General features: G+C 42.0%; 1 protein-coding gene across 2 annotated transcripts in view; it reads left to right on the top strand.

The window, feature by feature from the left end:
• Window positions 1-18496, top strand: part of SHTN1 (shootin 1) — a 97956-nt gene that overhangs the window by 63077 nt on the left and 16383 nt on the right. The window contains exons 13-16 of one of the 2 annotated variants that reach the window (XM_032423449.1): window positions 5121-5230; window positions 8374-8427; window positions 13680-13800; window positions 18065-18257. In XM_032423449.1, the coding sequence (XP_032279340.1) occupies window positions 5121-5230; window positions 8374-8427; window positions 13680-13800; window positions 18065-18257 (478 nt within the window). The remainder of the gene's footprint in view (window positions 1-5120; window positions 5231-8373; window positions 8428-13679; window positions 13801-18064; window positions 18258-18496) is intronic. The other variant, XM_032423450.1, reaches the window with a different exon arrangement.

Here is an 18496-nt window from a genome sequence, read left to right as displayed (position 1 = left end):
TGGCAGGGTGACGTTCTCAGATCGATGTCCCACGTCCTGTGACATTGCTGTGTTCTCACTGCATCACAATAGAGTCCAAACCCTGTAGGCTGCTTAGCGGTGGTTTTCTGATGTTACTTCAGCCTCAGTTCTGTACGTCTGCTCTACCTTGTGGCTGGACCATGACCTCAAAGCCCCCTGTGCACTTGCTCTGTGTGTCCTCATTCCAGAATTGCTCTGCTGCCTTTCCTCTGCTCAGAGCTTTCCCAGGCAGGGGGCTCTGATTCCACGGCTCCTGTGTAGGTTCCAGGCTCTGCCCTCCACTTCCTCTTGTTTCTGAGGGTTAGCTCCTTAGTATTGGCTCATTGCTGTATGTTGCGGTAGCATTTTGCTTCAGATTTTATAATGTTCCATCCCCCCAGCCTCTGATGTGGTGTTTGGGGTTATTTCCACGTCTCTCCCCTGGAACCGATTGCAAGCTCTTTGAGGGCTTACTCCTGCCTGCAAGTGTCCCGCAGCTTGCATGCACCTTCAGTGAATCCAAGTTTAGACCTAGCCCTATCCTTCTTTGCCAGAAACTCGCAGCACCATTACAGATGAAAGCTAGTTGATCTCATCTGTATAAATTGACTTTTGGTGCCTGCCTCCTACAACCCTTTGGAACCTATTCCTCTCATAGTACTGCTGAAAGGGCCATTCTGCTTGTCACAAGGCGTTACAGGATTCAGAAGTCTTGTCTTTGGCAATTGGCAGGGTAGCCCTGAGCCTGTGTTACTGGCTATAAGCCTTCCTGACATTCTAATTAAACTTAAAATTTGTTTGTTTCAATCTTGTTTTGGGACAATTGGTAAAGCTTAGAGGGTCAGGAGGGCAGTCAAAATAAAATGATATCCCCTTCTAAGTAAATGACATTATTAGCTTGTCAACCTCGACAGCACCCTTAAGTTTTATTTTTTAATTTTTTTAAAGATTTTATTTATTTATTTGACAGAGAGATAGAGAGAGAGCACAAGTAGGCAGAGAGAGAGGGAGAAGCAGACTCTCCACTGAGCAGGGAGCCCGACGCAGGGCTCGATCCCAGGAACCTGGGATCATGACCTGAGCCGAAGGCAGCCGCTCAACCGACTGAGCCACCCAGGCGCCCCAGCACCCTTAAGTTTTAAAAAAAGTATTCTAAGCTTATTAACCCCAATGTTAGAAACCATATAGTTTTCCTTATGAAAGTGATGTTTCATTTACGATTCATGATATGGGGCAGTGTTCTCTCCCTCATTCCTGAGCTATTGGGTTGTTACCTGGGATATTTAAGTAGAGTTACTGGTACAGAAGTCACTCATGAGACTTGAAACTGAAGCCACCCTAAAACTATACCACCTTAAATGATATGGACCGTAGACAGACATGGTTGCAGCCTCTCTCTGTCTGGCAGGGTAGTTATTTATAGTGTCTTATTAACAGTTCACACTAAAAATAGTTGTTGAATGAATAAATCAACAATGATTAAATGCATGATGAATGAATGCAGAGCATCAAACATTGGGGTTGTCTGTGACACTTTAGAGTTTACATTTATAAGTAGGGACCAGTCTTGCTATCACAGTATTATTTTTTGTTAGCATCTTATGATGGCTTTCACTAGCCAGTTGGTATGCTTCTCAGAGCTGATGAATGAAGAAACTTTTATTGCTAGGGTATGGCTTTTAAAAAGTGTAATTGTAGGGGAAGGTCTGTGGAATATTTTAGACGTAGTTTTAAGGTCTAAATGTAAGAAATAATTAACAAATTTTAAATTAACAACTCTTAATTTTGATAAACATGCATGTATTGGACAAGTTCTGAGATTTTAGAGATATGCTTGCTGTTTATCGAATATTTAGGTCATTAATATGTTGACATTTTCTTACCTCAGTTTGCTAACCTGCTGAGTGGGGATAATCATAATCCCTATTTCATAGGGTGGTTGTGAGAATTAATGAGTCTCCTAACATGTGAAGTATTTAGCTTAGTACCCAGCATATACTCAAATACTCAAAATGTTAGCTTAAAAAAAAAAGAAAAGAAAGGGTTCCAGCCACCCTTTGAGGGGCAGAAGTCCTCATTCAGCAGGCTCTTGTGATCATTATAGTTAAGGAAATATCCTTAACTTTATGACCTTAGGTCAAATTCAAACTTACTCAACCATGATGTGTTCTTTAGAAATTTTGTACATCATGGTGGCATAAGATTCTTTTTAAACGCCTTTTTAAAAATGTTAATGAAAGAGAAAAGTAATCCTGTGGAACTTAGAAATTCATTTTCGTTTCTTCTAGGTAATAACAAAAGGCTTTATTGAGCAACAAGGTGATGGTTTTGTCTGTGGGTCTTTGAGGAACGAACTTACTTTTCAAGTGGGTCTTAAAATTTAAGCCTCAATTAATTACATGTAGCTTTCTGATCTAAGACTGACCTTGAAGCACTAACTCAAAGAACATTTGATTTGATTTTCCTGTGGCAGTTCAGTGACATTAGACCTGTTGTCTTCATTTGTCCCTTTTCTTTAATCTCCAATATCCTGCATATTTCCATTGTCCTTCTGATTACAGGCTTTTGTGAGACAATTACTAACTGCGTGATCGCAAAAAGAATTACAAAACATGCCATGAGCTCTCTGTAGGTGATCCTTGCAGATTTATTAGAACTGCTTAATAGTTTAGAAGTTCGCATAGATTGCTTTTTGCTAGTTCAAAAACAGGGTTGGTAAGAGCGAAAGCTTGTGTAGCTAACCTAGCATTGCCCTTGTATTGTGCCCACGTAGGGAATCTGATAAGAGTGATTTCTTTTCCTTAAGACCAATTAAGCCTTTACATTTGGAAAAGACTAAGAAATTAGAGCCTGGTTTATAATCTGTACACAATACAGATAGTGGTACTTCTCTGAATTATCACTATGATTCTGGCAAGCAAAAATAAGAAACTACTTTAAATTCCTGTTATGTTAGATGCTGCAGCAGATTTGAATGGTGTCGACCATAATTCTCCATCTGTCTGCCTTAATTAGTTTTTGTATGGTGCATTTAATTGGGTTTCAGTCCTTCCTTACAGAGCGCTAATCTGTTTGTCGGCCTTGTTCCTGTTGCCATGCAGCTCTTCTCAAGTCTCACTCAAAATGGCAGGCTTTCTGAAAAATCAAATGTTTTTTTTTTTAGGATTTAAAAAAAAAAATTCTCAGGAATGAATTCCATACCCTTACCATACCTGCACCTGGCAGATCTGGGTTTTATCTCCCCTGACTTTGAGTAGGGTCAGCACAAGCACCACGTTGTGCATAATAGGTATTCAGATATTGATTGAGTGATTGAGTGAGTGAATGAATGAATGAATATCTCTCCATAGTAATTTTCTTGTCTGTCTCCTTGTTGATGTTTGGGAGCCATCTGCAGAAGCTACCCAAGAAAATGCTACTTAAGGGCACAGAGTTGATCAACCCACAGTTTTGCTTTCTTTCATTTACTGGTGGGTGAGTTCTGACTTCGGTGCCATGTTTCCCACGTTGCCTGGCAAAAGATGCTTTCTTGCCATCTGGATCCGAAAAATGCTGTTTGGGTATTGAGAACTTTTCATTCCCCACCTTTCAATGGCCCATGAAGATGACAGGACCCTATCCGAAGTTAAGACTGTATCGGAAGACTTGGGTTGTACAGTGAGTACAGCAGTGATCCCATCACTGTGGTGTTGTCAAGGTGAGGATGGTGGGACCTTCTGGATTCTTCTGGTTGCTCCCTGAGGCATAACGTAAGAGGAATAGCTACTCAGTGTTAGCGTGAAGTCCACGTGGCAGAAAAAGAAGCCACGATGTCATAAGCCTCATTAGTGCAAAGCCTGACACTCCTGTCCCTTGGCTTGGGGACATTGTTGTGATGGCCTCCATTTAGAAACTGTCCTTTTGGACTTCAGCTATTTCTGCTCAAATAGCAAAAATATTAACAGCCATATAAAGCCAAAAGTTTAACAAGTCAGTCAGCAGGTGGATGCTTGCTGAGTGCCTACCATATGCCCCACGTTGTGGAGTACGCTAAACGGCCTAAGAGGAAGGTCTTCATGAGGTATTTAAACTTAAATATATTGGTTGCAGTGAATGAGACGGATGTAAACATGAGATCTAGAATGGCATTAATGGTGATCAACGTTCCAGAAACGATTGAGGGCCTTTGGTCAAGCTGTTGTGCAGTAGACAGATTTCATTATTCTGATCAATAGCTTTAAGCCCATCTCAACTACATTCATCTAATTCATGTATATTTCAACAGCATTATTGTTTTTGTGGCAAAATAGTGGCAAAGGTTAAACAATAGACAGTTGAAATTTTTTTAATCAAATTTAATTACTTAATTGCAATCATTTTTGGGTGTATGTTTTCTTTTAACATTGACAATTTAAAAAGACTTGAAAAAGGTTTACTTAAATGTTTCCTTCCATTGTGATTCGTAAACAAAAGATGGCAATTTAAAAATAGATTTCACGTATCTGCTGTTCATCTTCTGTCTGTGTATTTCTTCCAACATGTTAACAGATCTTTTTTATCTTTTATTTTCAAATGGGCTTTTTGATAGTTATTCCTTCTTTGGGATGATTTCTTTGACATAGGATGTTATAAAAACATCTCTGAGGCAAAGACGAATGAATATTTGGGGTTAGGTAGAAAGCTGGAGAAATTCAGGTCTATCATTATGCTGACAAATGGAACCGAATCCACTTTAATTGTTTAACAGAGATGAGCCAATATTGATTGCCAGGCTACAAATTAGAGCTTAAATTTTATGACTCTAATTTTTATTTTTATTTTATTTTATTTTATTTAAGTGGAGCCCAACATGGAGCTTGAACTCAGGACCTGAGCTGAGATTAAGAGTAGGACGCTTCACCGACTGAGCCACCTAGGCACCCCTGTAACTGTAATTTTTTAAAAAAACAGGTCTTTTATTAAAAGATTCTTTTGATAAAAAAAATTGTGGCTACCTGGTAGCTGTTAACCTCAGTAAATTGTTTTGTGATGTCTTACGATTCTGTCTGAAAAGCGGCTGTGCTTAATTACAAAGTGCATCGGAATAGAAAGTAGCTGTTTTCTTGTAACATAAGATGATTTCTGTGTGTGTTCTTTGATAGCTGAAGAAGTCACGGATCTGAAGAGGCAAGCAGTTGAAGAGATGATGGATAGAATTAAAAAGGGAGTTCATCTTAGACCCGTTAATCAGACAGCTAGACCGAAGGCAAAGGTATGGAATGACTAAATGTCGCCCCTCCTGTGATGCTTCCTTTTTCAAGTGTAAAAGTTTGAAATTTGATGAAAGCGACATCAGGGCTGACTGTGAAATCTTAGGATAAGGCTAATGTGTCATAAAAGCCTCTACTCTTATACAGGCATGTTTCAGGACTCCTGTTTGAGCCGCAGTTAACCTAAATCCCTATAGAAAGAAAGTCCTGCTGTTGCAGGTGCTGTCCTCTGCTTAATATGAACTGCTACACCGAACAAATAATGATCATACCCTTTCTTTTCTTTAATTCCTTTTGTGTAATTCAACAAGTATGGATTGAGTATCTCCTGTGTGCCTGGTACTGTATTAGGCCCTGGGGATAAAGCAGGAAACAAAAGAGGCAACAAATCCTTGCCCTTCCTGAGGCTTCTGTTTCCATGTGAGGGGAGGGGGGCCGGGTGGGCAGGTGGCATCGCATGATAGTGTCAGAACGGACTTAAGACAACTTTTGAAAAATAGTGAGGTTCGTATGATCTCATTAATTTTACAAACCTGGTCCAGGCCACTTCAAGGAGAACGTTTTGTATATATACATCATCAGCTGCCGCGTCAGTGAGCACCAAGATCTAGCGAAGCGCCTAGAGCCTAGTTCTCCCTTATCTCATAGGTGTGTCGCATTGAAATAGACCAACAATAGGGTTTTTGATATTTGTCTTGAAAAATGTTTTTTTTTGTTTGTTTTCTCCCTGTCTTAAAGCCTCAACGGATGGGTCCTCTTTCTTCTTTTTCTGAACCAAACTTTAATGTTCTTTCTTACTCTCATGGATGCTCCTCTTCACCTGCTTCAGGGGCCCCAAGTATCATGACTATTAAATACAAATTTTGCTGGACTTTAAAAGTCACCACTTGGTCACCGGCAGGCGAGGTGGCTGGGCAGGGCAGGAGTTGTTGTGGGCGGGGGCTGCCAGTGGAAAGGGGGTTGGAAAGAGGGAAAGAATACCCAGCTGCAAGAGTAGATTGATGTACAGTGAAATGGAAACTCTCGCGGCCGCATGGAGTGCTGGTCGGCGTGAGTGCTCAGAGAGCAGTTTTCCAGGTGAGGGACGGAGCGCCCTCAATCTGGCCCGCGTGTTGTCGGTGTCGGGCGCCTGAAGCTCACTGCTGATGGAGCTGGGGCCAGACGCTACCCCCCTCACTCCCCCGCATCCCAGGCTCTTCTCTCCCCAGAATGGGCAGAGTGCCGGCCCTCTCCCACTCACAGGGTTGTTGTCAGGCTCAAGTGGACAATAGTGTGAGAACACTTAAAAACGGGGGATCTCAGTGGAATCTTTGACGTGAATACATTTTTAAGACTCTCGTGTCACAACTGTTTCGGAATGAATCAGCCAAACCAACAGACTAGAGAAAAATGCAACGTCATGGAGAAGCAAAATTAGTTTAGAGAGAAAAGTGTTGAAAACCTGTTAAATCCTAAGCGATCAGTGTTCTGTATGTACTTTCCTTTTCAGAGGATCACTTTGTCCTTCTTCCTTCTTGCCATGACTCTTCCAACAGTTACACGTTATTTAATGTCAGTTCAGAGCTGGAGAACAGCTGAACAAGGAGCAGTGGACGCCTGGGTGTTTCACGGGTAACCATGCAACCATGTAGAGGTAGTGCTGAATGACCCGCTCAGTAACCTTGGAACAAGTGTCACTGCATGCGCTACCAGACTCCCCGGCACGGGACGGCGGTGCTTTCCTGCCGAGGTCACAGGCTCCGGCCTGTAGGAGGCGCCTGCAGTCCGGAGGCGGTGGTGTGGTGGCACTGAGTGGCCTGGAGCCTGGGCGCTTGCTCAAATGTCACAGCTCGTCCCCCACACAGCATACCTGCACAAGTCAGGCCTGCCTGGAGAACACTAATTTAACCGCATATTTTCTAAATTCCTGGATGTCGTCGTGGCTACTGTTGTGGTTGAAATTAGTGTCTTGGAGCTGTGGACTGGCACCTGTGACGGGCGCAGATGGCACGTGTGTTTCCCAGAAAGCGTAGACTATGAAAGTGGAATGTCTCCGTCCAGTTTGTACCTGAGCAGCAAATCTCTCTCCCTCTCCATCCCCCTCTGTCTCTGCCTCTGTCCCTCTCTTGCTCCCTTTCTCCCTCTTTCTCTCATGTCCATTAAAAAAAAAATGGGAACAGGATCTTATTCTTTTATTAGCTTTTGAGAGGAAAGGGTTATAGGTCGCTACTGATCACTTCCCATCTCTCGATGAGAGAGAAATTAGCTTTACCTCTTCCAGGAATGAGAGGCCAGGGAGTTCCCTGCAGGTTCTCTCTCCATCTATGTCCTTTGTGAAAGGAGGTGGTACGGGGGAGATCAGAGGTCTTTGAGAACCTCGTGCTAGATTTTTCCTCCACTAAGTTAGCCGAGGGATCCATAGAGACTCTCAGGTATCGTGGGGTAGGCGAGTATTCCCCAGAACTTCATTTCCAGTTATTTTGTTCATGGCATAGCCAGACGCCAGATTCCAACTGGGCTTGTCATCAAGACTCAAATACAACCTTTCTCAAGGTGTACCTTTCCTCACAAGTAAGACGGAGGGATTGCACTGTGCGCCCTCTGAGGCCTCTCTTACTGCTTCGGTGGCCAGTGATGCTAACATTCTCCTGAGAAGCCAGGCTCTTCGCTGACCCCTGCTCCTGACTCAGTGCTGTTGTGAAATTCCTGAAACCAGACGCGCCAGTCCCCTGGAGCTACCGGAGCTGAGAGAGGTTTCTGCCCGGTCGCTTGCCACCTGCCCCGTGCTGCTGCCTCCCCTCCCGCTCCTCGCTCGCGGGCGCCAGGCCAGCCATGCTTATTGTAAAAAGTTCTGAATATTTGAAATTGAATCCTTGAAGTCTGGTGTTTACCAAACCTTTTCTCTGTATGATGATGATAACAAGAAGTGACAAAATGGCATTTAGAAGATGGGAGCTTGAGTCCTCTTGCTTTGACTACTTCCCCTAATTTTCTGTATTGCCGCTACTTAGGAGCGCTAACCTGTCTAATCTTTTTTCCTAACTGTAAGACATAGACCTGATTTTTTAAAAAAATAGTCACTAGAAGCTGCCAATACTTTGCCATGTAAATACCTCTGTTTAGTATTATTAGTATTATTAATTGTGCTTTCTTTTTAAAATTGTAGCCAGAATCTTCAAAAGGCTCTGAGAGTGCCGTGAATGAGCTCAAAGGCATACTGGTAAGAATGGATCTCGGTTTTATTATTTAGTTTATGGGAAACTGAAAGGAGAATATTTTTAAATCTATTTTTATGAATAATTGGTTTTGATAGGTTTTATTTTTGTTCACAATAATCCTCAATTCTTTGGGTAGTTCCTCTTGATTGTGCCGTGGACTCCTCCATCGGGTATGTTAATATGTGTTACGCATCAATACTCTGCTGTTCCTATTCTAGAAGAATGGTTACACTTTCACAAAATTCGTTATTTCCTGTTCTTGCCCTCCAGTCCTTGCCTGACAGCTTCAAGACAGAGTGACCAGATCTGAGGATGAGGGCGTGCTTGGCCAGAATGGAAACACAGTAGAGTATATTACACGGATAGTGCTTGATTTGGGGGCACAAAAGTAGAGCTCTTGGTGCCAAAATGTCAATCTGAGCTCCTACCCAAATATGTTAGTATCAGGAGTCAGGGTCACAGTCTGCTTCTCTTCATAGTTTAAAAAATTATTTGATGATAAATTGGAGAATAAGATAAAAGTCCCTGTCTTTATGTTACTGATTTCATTTTCTTTTTTCTTTTTTTTTTTAAAGATTTATTCATTTATTTTAGAGAGAGGGAGCGAGCATGGGGAGGGGGAGGAGCAGAGGGAGAAGGAGAGAGAGAGAATGTCAAGCATGCTCCCTGCTGAGCACGGAACGCAAGGTGGGGCTCCATCTCACGGCCCTGAGATCACGGACCAGAGCCAAAACTAAGAGTCGGGTGCTCAACCGACGGCGCCAGCCAGGCGCCCCATTACTCATTTCATTTTCTAAAGGTAACTCCTGTCCGTTGCAGAACAGGCCTAATGCCCGTCTCCAGCTATTTTTTCTCCTTGCAAACTATGAGCTTTTGCCAACAGAATGAGTGGGTCCTGGCCTGTCTGACAGTTGCCGTCAGAGACAAATGCCTCACTTAGAAAATGTTTCAGGTACTAAGAGCTCTAGTCTCAGATCCTGTTACGGTCTCAATACCAGTTTTTATGCACAGTAAGTCACCAAATGTGGGGGCAGAGGTACAGAACTAGTATCCTCGTGTTTGTTGTTACGGTGTTAATTATGCATTGCATGTAGACATCCACATAATTGTGGTAAACAAAATTATTTTCATCAAGCATGAAACAGCAGACTGAACTCAGAATGGCTTAATTAGTTTGCTTTAGGTTTAGGTGAGTGGAATTAGTCCTAAAGAGAGGTATAGCCTGGCTCACAGTGGTGGTCCACCTACGGAATAAAGGATGATGACCATTGAAAAAGTATGTGGTTATTATCTAATGGATTCTTTGAAGAGAAAACCTTGTTATTCAGTGAGAACTCCCTATGCGGGGTTCTTTCGTCATCTGCACATCAGGATGCTAATTCCTCTTCATGAAGATGCCCCAGAGTAGAGTTCTGATCATTAGTGAAAGAGTACACTGAGGTTGACTATTTAAAATTAGGCTTACTTGAACAGTCGGACATCTGTCAAGATACAGATGATACTTGATTAGCCAAGATATCCCACTCCCTGATAATGCTGGATGGTAACAAGTTTACTGAATTATAGTGTTGTTCTTAAAGATCACGTTCACTATCCAGTCATATTCAGTATAATTTTGTGCCACTTCAAGGAGAGAAATTTGCAGCGTAGATTTTTGGGAAATAGTTTACAAATTTAAAAAATTGTCAGAATTTCTTTCTTTTCTGCAAATTGCCCCCATCCTCCTCACTCTGGATTTATCATTAGATTTCTGTACCTTGTCTGGCATTAAGGTATTCCTAATAGCTATTATTCTGGCAATATTATATCTTTGCATTAAGTGTTTTTTTAAAAAGTGGAACTCATGGTGCTGTCCCCTACTCTTCTTTGCCAAATGGCAACTCTCCAGTACCCCCGTAGAAGTTCCCTTTGAGGGATGATGGATCATTTGGAACCCCCAGTCACTTGGGGCCAAGAAGCCATACAACTCCTTGTGAGAGAGAGAAAGGAAGCCCCTCTTCGGTGGGGCTTTATTGGTGCTTCTTGCTGGCACGCAGACTGTTAGGGTTGTCAGAGTTAGTCCCAGCAAAGCACATGAGCATGGGCAGCCTGCCAGAGGTGCACTGTGATGAAGAGCCGGCACCTGGGCTGAGAGAGGCCAAGAAGCCTAAGGAACCTCATGTTCAGTTCGACTGTAGAACAGAAACCAGGAAAACAAGCAGAAACTGGTGTTTTTGCTGAAGTCAGATGTGACCTGAGTTGTAGGGACGTCACCATTTGGAGACTGGGCCTTTTGCTGAAAGTTAGCCCACAAGTAGAAACACATCTCTGGCTTGGGGTTTGGAAAATCTCGCTCTGTTTGGATGTGGACACTTTCCAAGCCAATTGCTGTAGTTTCAGTGTCAACTGAACTTATTTTTCCAAGCCTGTGTACACTGAATTTTTAGAAGCTGTATGTTTTGTAGATTTAACAAACTTACAGTTTATTTCTGATAGTCACACAAGGGTTTTTTTGGAGGTTTTGGAGACTTCCCGAATCACCCCAGTCATGTAAAGTCACTCTAAGTGGGAACAGCGATTTCTGAAGAATAAATCCATACAAATTAATCTAGAAGTCTCTTTAAAGTTCAGTTGCCTCTAAATCAAATAAAAACAACCTCTAAGAAATTCTCTTTTAGGTTTTTCCCGAACATCTTCAGTTTTTCAGAGGGAATCATCGAATAGTTGGTTTTGCCACCGACAATTATATCGGTTGGTGTTACGAACATTTAACCGACATGGGGACTGAGATTGAACAGTGGTTTGGGAATCAGAAGAGCTATGTTCAAGTCCAGCCCTGTCACTGACTTACTGTGGGGCCCAGCCCAAACCCCAAAGGCTCACTGAGTTTGAATTCTCTTCTCCGTAAAGTGAAGGAATTCTGTGTACCGCATGCCTTCTAAGTGAATTTCTGATTCTCAGACTTTATGACTAATACATAAATAGACAATTTAGACAGTCTTGGTACTTTATCAGCTGAGCTCCTTGATCATTTCAACTGAGCGTCATGTAGAAATCTTTCTTTTCTCCGTAAGTGCCTGCATATTTAAAGTTTACTCATGTATTAGCTGAATCGGTCACATCAGTCAATGGTTGGAGAAAAAAAGTTTGAGATTCAAAGATTAGAACTTGGAAAACGGAATCGTTCAGTATCAGGTGTGATGAGAGGGTGGCTCAGCACCATCAGAATGTGGGGGAATGAATGCTGTTATTCAAGTGAAAAGTTGAGATGATGGTGAGAGAGAAATTCTTCCTTAAAAGATATCCTTGCAAGGTGTATGTGTACAGACACAGATCTCTTTCTTGAATTAACTCCAGCCGTTGGGAAAAATCAAAGAATGTTCTTGACATTCAAACAATGTAATAGTCTCATGTAACAGCAATGGCCTTACATTTTTCAAATATCTGTTTACAAATGATACAGCTGGTAAGTTTTAAAAATTGCAAACACATGATTTGGGGAATAGTTTTTCTAATACATTTTTTCAAATTTGTCTTAATTGGCTTAGTTTTATTTTCTTTATCTTATCAGTCTTGATCCTATTTTAGTATTTAAGTCCTTGATGAGTAGGTAAGGATCTGCATTAACTGTCAAATAAACCACATCATCCAATTTTTTAAGTTATAAAATAAGCTATTATTTTACATGTTACATGTAATGTGATTTTCCTTTGAATATATTTTATGAATTTTTGCAATAAATGAAAAGCAGAAAGAGATACTTGGGGGGTGGAGTATCATATGCTTGATTACAGTATGAGCCTTATCTATGTATTTTACACATTAATCTTAGCTGGGTAGCTAATAGCAAAAGAATAAAATCTCCTAATCTTGTTAGTCAATCCCCTCCCCTGCCCCATCCCCACAGGCTGTTTCTCAAAGCCTTTACCCAGTTAGGGAAGAAGCCTTTCTAAACAAAACATAATAACCTATATCATGTGAGATTTGTAACTACCTAATATTACAAGCTATTTTTTTTGTTTTATAGGCTAAAGAAGAAACATGAGTTACCGTTTTTAGCCAGTAGAATTCTTAGAGTCCTTCAGGAAGTTGGCAGGGGAGGCAGGAGCAGGATTAAGGCAAACCCATAGTGAGCTGAGGTGGGAAGGCTGGCCTGGTTGTTGGCCTTGGGGGACAGAAGCTGCCTCTGACTGTGGCATGAAGTCTGGCAAGTTATGCCAGACTTGAGGTTCTGATTTGCTGAGATCCAGAGATTGTGGATCTCCTGGCTTCCCCCCTCCCCAAGCACGTAGCCCGGCTAAGGAAGGCCATTTCAAAGAAATAGTGGGCATTTCTTATGAAAGAAAACTGGACCCCTGGTAACGGTGCAGTGCTGAATCCTTACATACAGGATGAGAAGTGTGTCACCCAGCGTTCTGTACACACACTTGACTGGTCCTAGGAGATAGAGAGCCATAGTTCTCCCTCCATAACAGGCTTCCCAGAGGAGCCAGGGCCGGGAGCCACCGCCTGGGTCTTCCTCCATTGTCTTGACAGTCAGTACCAAATTCAGCAGGTGCACAGCCGTATGCCATCTCTTGTTTCCTTCAGTATCTTCCGGGCCCTGGATAATACATTCACTGCCTCCTCTGTTAGGAATATGGAATTACGATGCCGGCCCTTCCTTGCCTCCCTGGGTCATCGTAACCCTTCCTCCTTCACAGTGAAGTCAGGGGGTGCTCGGGGCAGCCCTTCTTTGGCCAGGCTGCACGAGAGCACCCTGTGCCTCCCGTGGCACCCGCCACACCGTGCCACCAGGTGGGGAGCTGGGTCATTCTGAAGACTCAGCCACACACTTTCAGTGCCACGAGGATTTGGGTTCAGTAGCTCTTGGCTGCTGTGTCAAGAAAACCTTCGAAGGTGAGTTCACTATATGCTTCTCTTCTCCCCACGATCGATCAACATATATCCGAATCTTCACCATCGACGTGCAGGTACCTTCCCACCGCTGAGTTTCACAGTTAGCTCATCGAGAGGGGTTCTTGTACTGTTCTCTGGATGTGCAAGCTAACATCTGACGCCCTCAGTAGCATCTTCTTAAAAGATCCAACACTGTGTTGTTGAAGGTACACACATTACAAAATTATATATATATAGATACATGGCAAATTCATTCTGTTTCCTAATTCCATTCAAATTCTGGTAATGTTTTGCTGGTTTGATTTTTATATTCTTTTGTATATTGTATTAAGACATTAACCTTTTCGTTTTTGTTTTTGTTTTGTTTTCACTTTAGGGGACACTTAACAAATCCACTAGTTCAAGAAGCTTAAAATCCCTTGACACTGAAAACAGTGAAACTGAGTTAGAAAGGATTTTGCGTCGCAGAAAGGTGACAGCAGAAGCAGATAGCAGTAGTAAGCTGGTTTGAATTCTCCGCAGTTCTACTCTTCCTCTCCGAAACATCTGCCTTTAAGTCCCTTTCTAACATGAAATGATCTTGTATAATTTTTAATTTTTTTTAATGTGAGTGAGAAGTATTGGATTGGCAAAGGTACTTATGGATAGATAGCTCATTAGAAATTATATATTTTTGCTTATTGATATGTTTATTTATTTATTTGTTTGTTTATTTGCAGGTAATCAAGGTTTTAGAGATTGGGCTTGCTTAAGGGAAGATGCCCCCATGTACTTAGGATGTACAGATACTTAGGATGGGCTCTGACAATAGTGTAGCAATGAGAACAGGCTCTGGATCCAGACTGCGTGAGTTTGAATCCTTGCTCTGCCATTGACGAGCGGCTTGCCCTTCAATTGCTCAACCCCTCTGTGCCTCAGATTCTTTATCTGTGAAACGAGGGTAATAAAAGCACTGCCTCATCGGATTATTCTAAGGATCGAGTAAGTCAGTGTATGGAGAGTGCTTAGTGGTGCGCATGGCACCAAGTCAGTGCACAGGGATTAGGAGTCAGAGTAGGAATTACGCATCAGTTATAAATGCAGAGGCATCGTCTTTATCCTTCATATGCACTCTGTTCATTGTCTCTGCATATGAGAAATGTCAGCTCCGTTACCAGCTAGAAACAACCATCTGAGCAAGTCTGGAGCTCAGAGACTGGGTCATGATGTGCATGTATGAGACCTCAAAACTAACTTTGTATGTCTTCTGTTTTGTTTTTTGTTTTTTTTTCCCACAGCTTGGTCACAGGAATTAGCAGAAACCCATATGAGCTTTTTCCCTTGTGGCCAGGAGGCTGGCTTTGAAAAACTACTCCAAAGTAAAATTAACCAGCAACCGTAGCTAATGGGATGAATCTTTTAGACTCGGTTCAGTCAACTCCAGTTGGTCCATTTAAATTTGCACTGAGTCATGTTTACCAAGTTTAAGTTGCTAGAATAGGAGGGATTTGGGTTTTTGCTAATCAAGCTCTAGTTTCCATGTAGGGATTTTACTCAGACAATTTAGTAAATTGGTTCTTTGTACTGGAAGCAGCAGAATAGCAGCCAAACCTTTATTATAAAAAGTTGAAACTTTTGTTTTCTTCTTAAAAAAAAAAAATCAGCCATTCAGGTTTTAGTTTGGTCTGGAAATTCTGCTGTTAATATCATAGAAGAATTCCTTCCCCCCGAAAATAACCACCTCTCAGGAAAATTAAGCTGTGCTGTAAGAGATTTTTTTTCTTAGAATTGCTTTATAAGCATTTACCAGCCCCCACAATGAATCATTGTTCCTGTTGTGACAATCACTTCTTCCAGCATTTCATCCTTGGAGTTTTCATATAGCCATCATTATTGTTTAGGACTTGGTGGATCCCATTTTTGTTCTCTGTCATTTACATTTTGTATTTTGTTCCTGTGGAAGCATTCTGACTTCACTCGTGAACTCGGTCAGATGTACAGCACCATTTCCGAGTTGGTGTTCAATGGGAGAAACCAGGAAACATTTTCATTTTAGTCAAGATGGGAATTTGAATATTTCAGAGAATGGAGAAAGAAAGGAACACACTGTACAGGCATGGTTGAGAATCTTTCATTTTATTTATTATACCCCACAATATATAAATATTCAATGTATCATTTGAGGGATATTACAATAAGGTATATAGTCAATAGAATCATCAGTATTTGGATAGAGAAACAAGAACTCTGGCAGAGTAGAGAGGAACCATATTGGGGAGAGTGACTTGTAACTGAGTAGAAATTTTCTTTTGAGCTCCCTAGTAGCCAAAGCAAAAAAAAAAAAAGGGGGGGGGGGAGGGTGAGAGGAGGAAACAAATTTACAAACTCTTATCATCTAGAAAAAGAAATCATACTTTTTTTTTTTTTTTTTAGATGGTACCACTGTTTTTCTGGCATCGAACTATTAGAGGTATTTGCCAAATAAACCTTTTTATAAGGGTCATGGAATGACAAAGTGAAAATCCAGAAAGGGTTGGGGGGTGTAGGGGAAGGGAGTAAGAAGCTAAAGTTAGCACAGCTGCACACTGCATGGTGGGAGCAAATTACAGAGATGAATTTGATAGGTTTATGGCTTCAGGTACACTTGAGTCTCTTGAGATTTTTTTCCTTTTGCACACAAAGGCTTATGGGGAAGCTAATGTGAGGTCACAGAGTGGAGAAAGGAAGCATGGTAAGAGAGGTGGGGGCAGCCTGAGCTTTGCAGACAGCAGATCCCAGGATAGTTGCTATCTCCCTCGGGGGGCCAGTGAAGCACCTTTCTCTTTAGTTTCTCTTATCAGACCTATCTGATACTTTCGGCTCGTGGCCTACCAAGCTGACATTTCAAAGAGCAGCAAGTACCTCTTGGAAAACACTGGACAGCTTAAACAGGATGCAATAATAATAATAATCTTAAATATTATGTATTTTTATTTATTTTTTAAAGATTTTATTTATTTATTTGACAGACACAGCGAGAGAGGGAACACAGGCAGGGGGAATGGGAGAGGGAGAAGCAGGCCTCCCACCGAGCAGGGAGCCCGATGCGGGGCTCGATCCCAGGACCCTGGGATCATGACCTGAGCGGAAGGCAGACACTTAACAACTGAGCCACCCAGGCGCCCCTATTTCTTTTCGTATGTAAGAAAAATCAGAGTTCGGCTCAGCTCACCCACTCTCTGTCCTTGGTAGCGGGCCTCATTTACAGAAGAGGCAGTGGGCGTTGGTGTTTTCAGAAGCAGATCTACTTTCCTACAAGGACAGATTGCTTAAAGCTGTCTAGCTTTGTAGTCAGCAACTGCCCAAGGGCAGAATAGAGCGGCTCAGAAGCAAATCTTGAATTCAACTTCGTATTTTTTCAGGATCTTTCTTGATCTTCCAGCTCTTCTCTCTTCATTCCCACATCCCATGCACCAGGAGGCTTGTCCTAGGTGGGAGGGGAAAGGTCTTTTGAATCAGGATATTCAGTGATGTCACAGGCTCCTCGGCCCAGCTGCTAGAAGTGAAATAAAGGAGGAAGGCAACTGACGTTTTGGGAGCTGTTGCTTCCCGCTGGAGCCAGAGTGGGGGGTCTGTGTCTCCCCCAGGGAGTGAGGCCACGGGAGGTGGGACCACAGAGCGGCAGAACGGTTTCCCAGCCCCTCTTTCGGGAGGTTTTGCACATCACAGAACTTCAGTTTGGGAGCTGATAGGTTATACTGTTGGGATACGTCAGACATTCACATGCAGATGTGAGGAAAACATGCCAGAGTTTAACATTAACGATCAAGGATCAGCTAGCATTTTGGATTGTGCCCCCTAGTGCTTTCCATTTTAGGAGATGATCTGACACTTGTGAAGGAATAAGACTCCCAAGTTCTGTCCTCTTTACAGTGGTACCTCTCAAGGTTGTCCTCCAGCTTAATTTTATCCATACACATTTATGACTTAGTACATAAATATGTTTTACAAAGATTTCTTCTGAGGTTTCAAGGAAGACATATTGGAATCTTGCTTTGGAAAAAGCTGGCTAGGGTAAGGTCTTTCTGACTAAAGATAGAAAACAAGTAACGGAAGAACTTTGCTTCAGGGCCCGGGAGTTTTGGATTGGTACGCCAATAATTTCAGTAACGAGCCCTATTACAGTGATTTAGACTGATCCCAAAGAGCAGAAAGGTCCAAAAGATAAACAGCCAAACTCTTTGCCACTTAATTTTTAGAATCCTGTGTCTGTATTTTAACAGGAAATAAATCCACTTACTTCTCAATCACATTAAAATGAAAATGTTCATAAAAGCTGTTTAATGCTTAAGAAGCCTTCAGGAGCCTTTTTAAAAAGAGCCTTTTGACATTGTTCCATTTGCTGTTTAAAACACAGAGCTGAGTTTTGGGAAGAATTAACTCTTGAGAGGCCAAATGGTTCAAGTAGGGCTGTCAGAAAGCCATGCTCTGAGAAGATAAGAGTTTTCACAATTCTGGTATTAATAAGGACTCTGGTCAGCGAGGGAACCATGGCCTGGGTTTTTGTGCTTTCTTAAAGGTCTGTACATAATTTCTCAGCTTGGTCCTGGTGCACTGAAAAGCAGTAGTACCCCCCAAACAGAGCATATTTCTAACAGGAACATTTTCTAGCATGCTCTCGAAATTTTAACAAAACTTGGCCTTCTCACTTCCTGAGAGATTTTCGGCTAATCTGTTTTTCAGTACCATATTAATAAGCATTGCACAGAATTATTAAACTTGAGGTATGTGTTTGGTTTTAAGGTCCAACCGGGATATTAGCCACCTCAGAGTCCAAATCCATGCCAGTGTTGGGTTCTGTATCCAGTGTAACAAAAACAGCCTTGAACAAGAAAACTCTGGAGGCAGAATTCAACAGCCCGTCCCCCCCAACACCTGAGCCAGGTGAAGGGTCGTGTAAATTGGAAGGATGCACAAGTTCCAAGGTTACATTTCAGTAAGTAATGATGCTCTTTACTAAGTAAGTGTGTAGAAGAATCTGTGATGACTAAACTGTGTGTTGCTTTGCTTTCTTCCTCTTCAGAGAGATTTTGATCGGGTTAGCCAATAACTACTCTTCTTCCTTTGTTTGACGAGCCAGCTTGTGATTCTAGGCTCCTAGTTTAGAGCTCTTATTCTGATCCAGAGCAGATACGGGTAAAGAGAATTCCTGCCCCTAAACTGGTTTGGTAATCA

Source organism: Phoca vitulina, unplaced genomic scaffold, assembly GCF_004348235.1.
Source record: "Phoca vitulina isolate PV1807 unplaced genomic scaffold, GSC_HSeal_1.0 scaffold28, whole genome shotgun sequence".
NCBI classification, from domain to species: Eukaryota; Metazoa; Chordata; class Mammalia; order Carnivora; family Phocidae; genus Phoca; species Phoca vitulina.
This window is presented reverse-complemented; position numbering and strand designations above follow the sequence as displayed.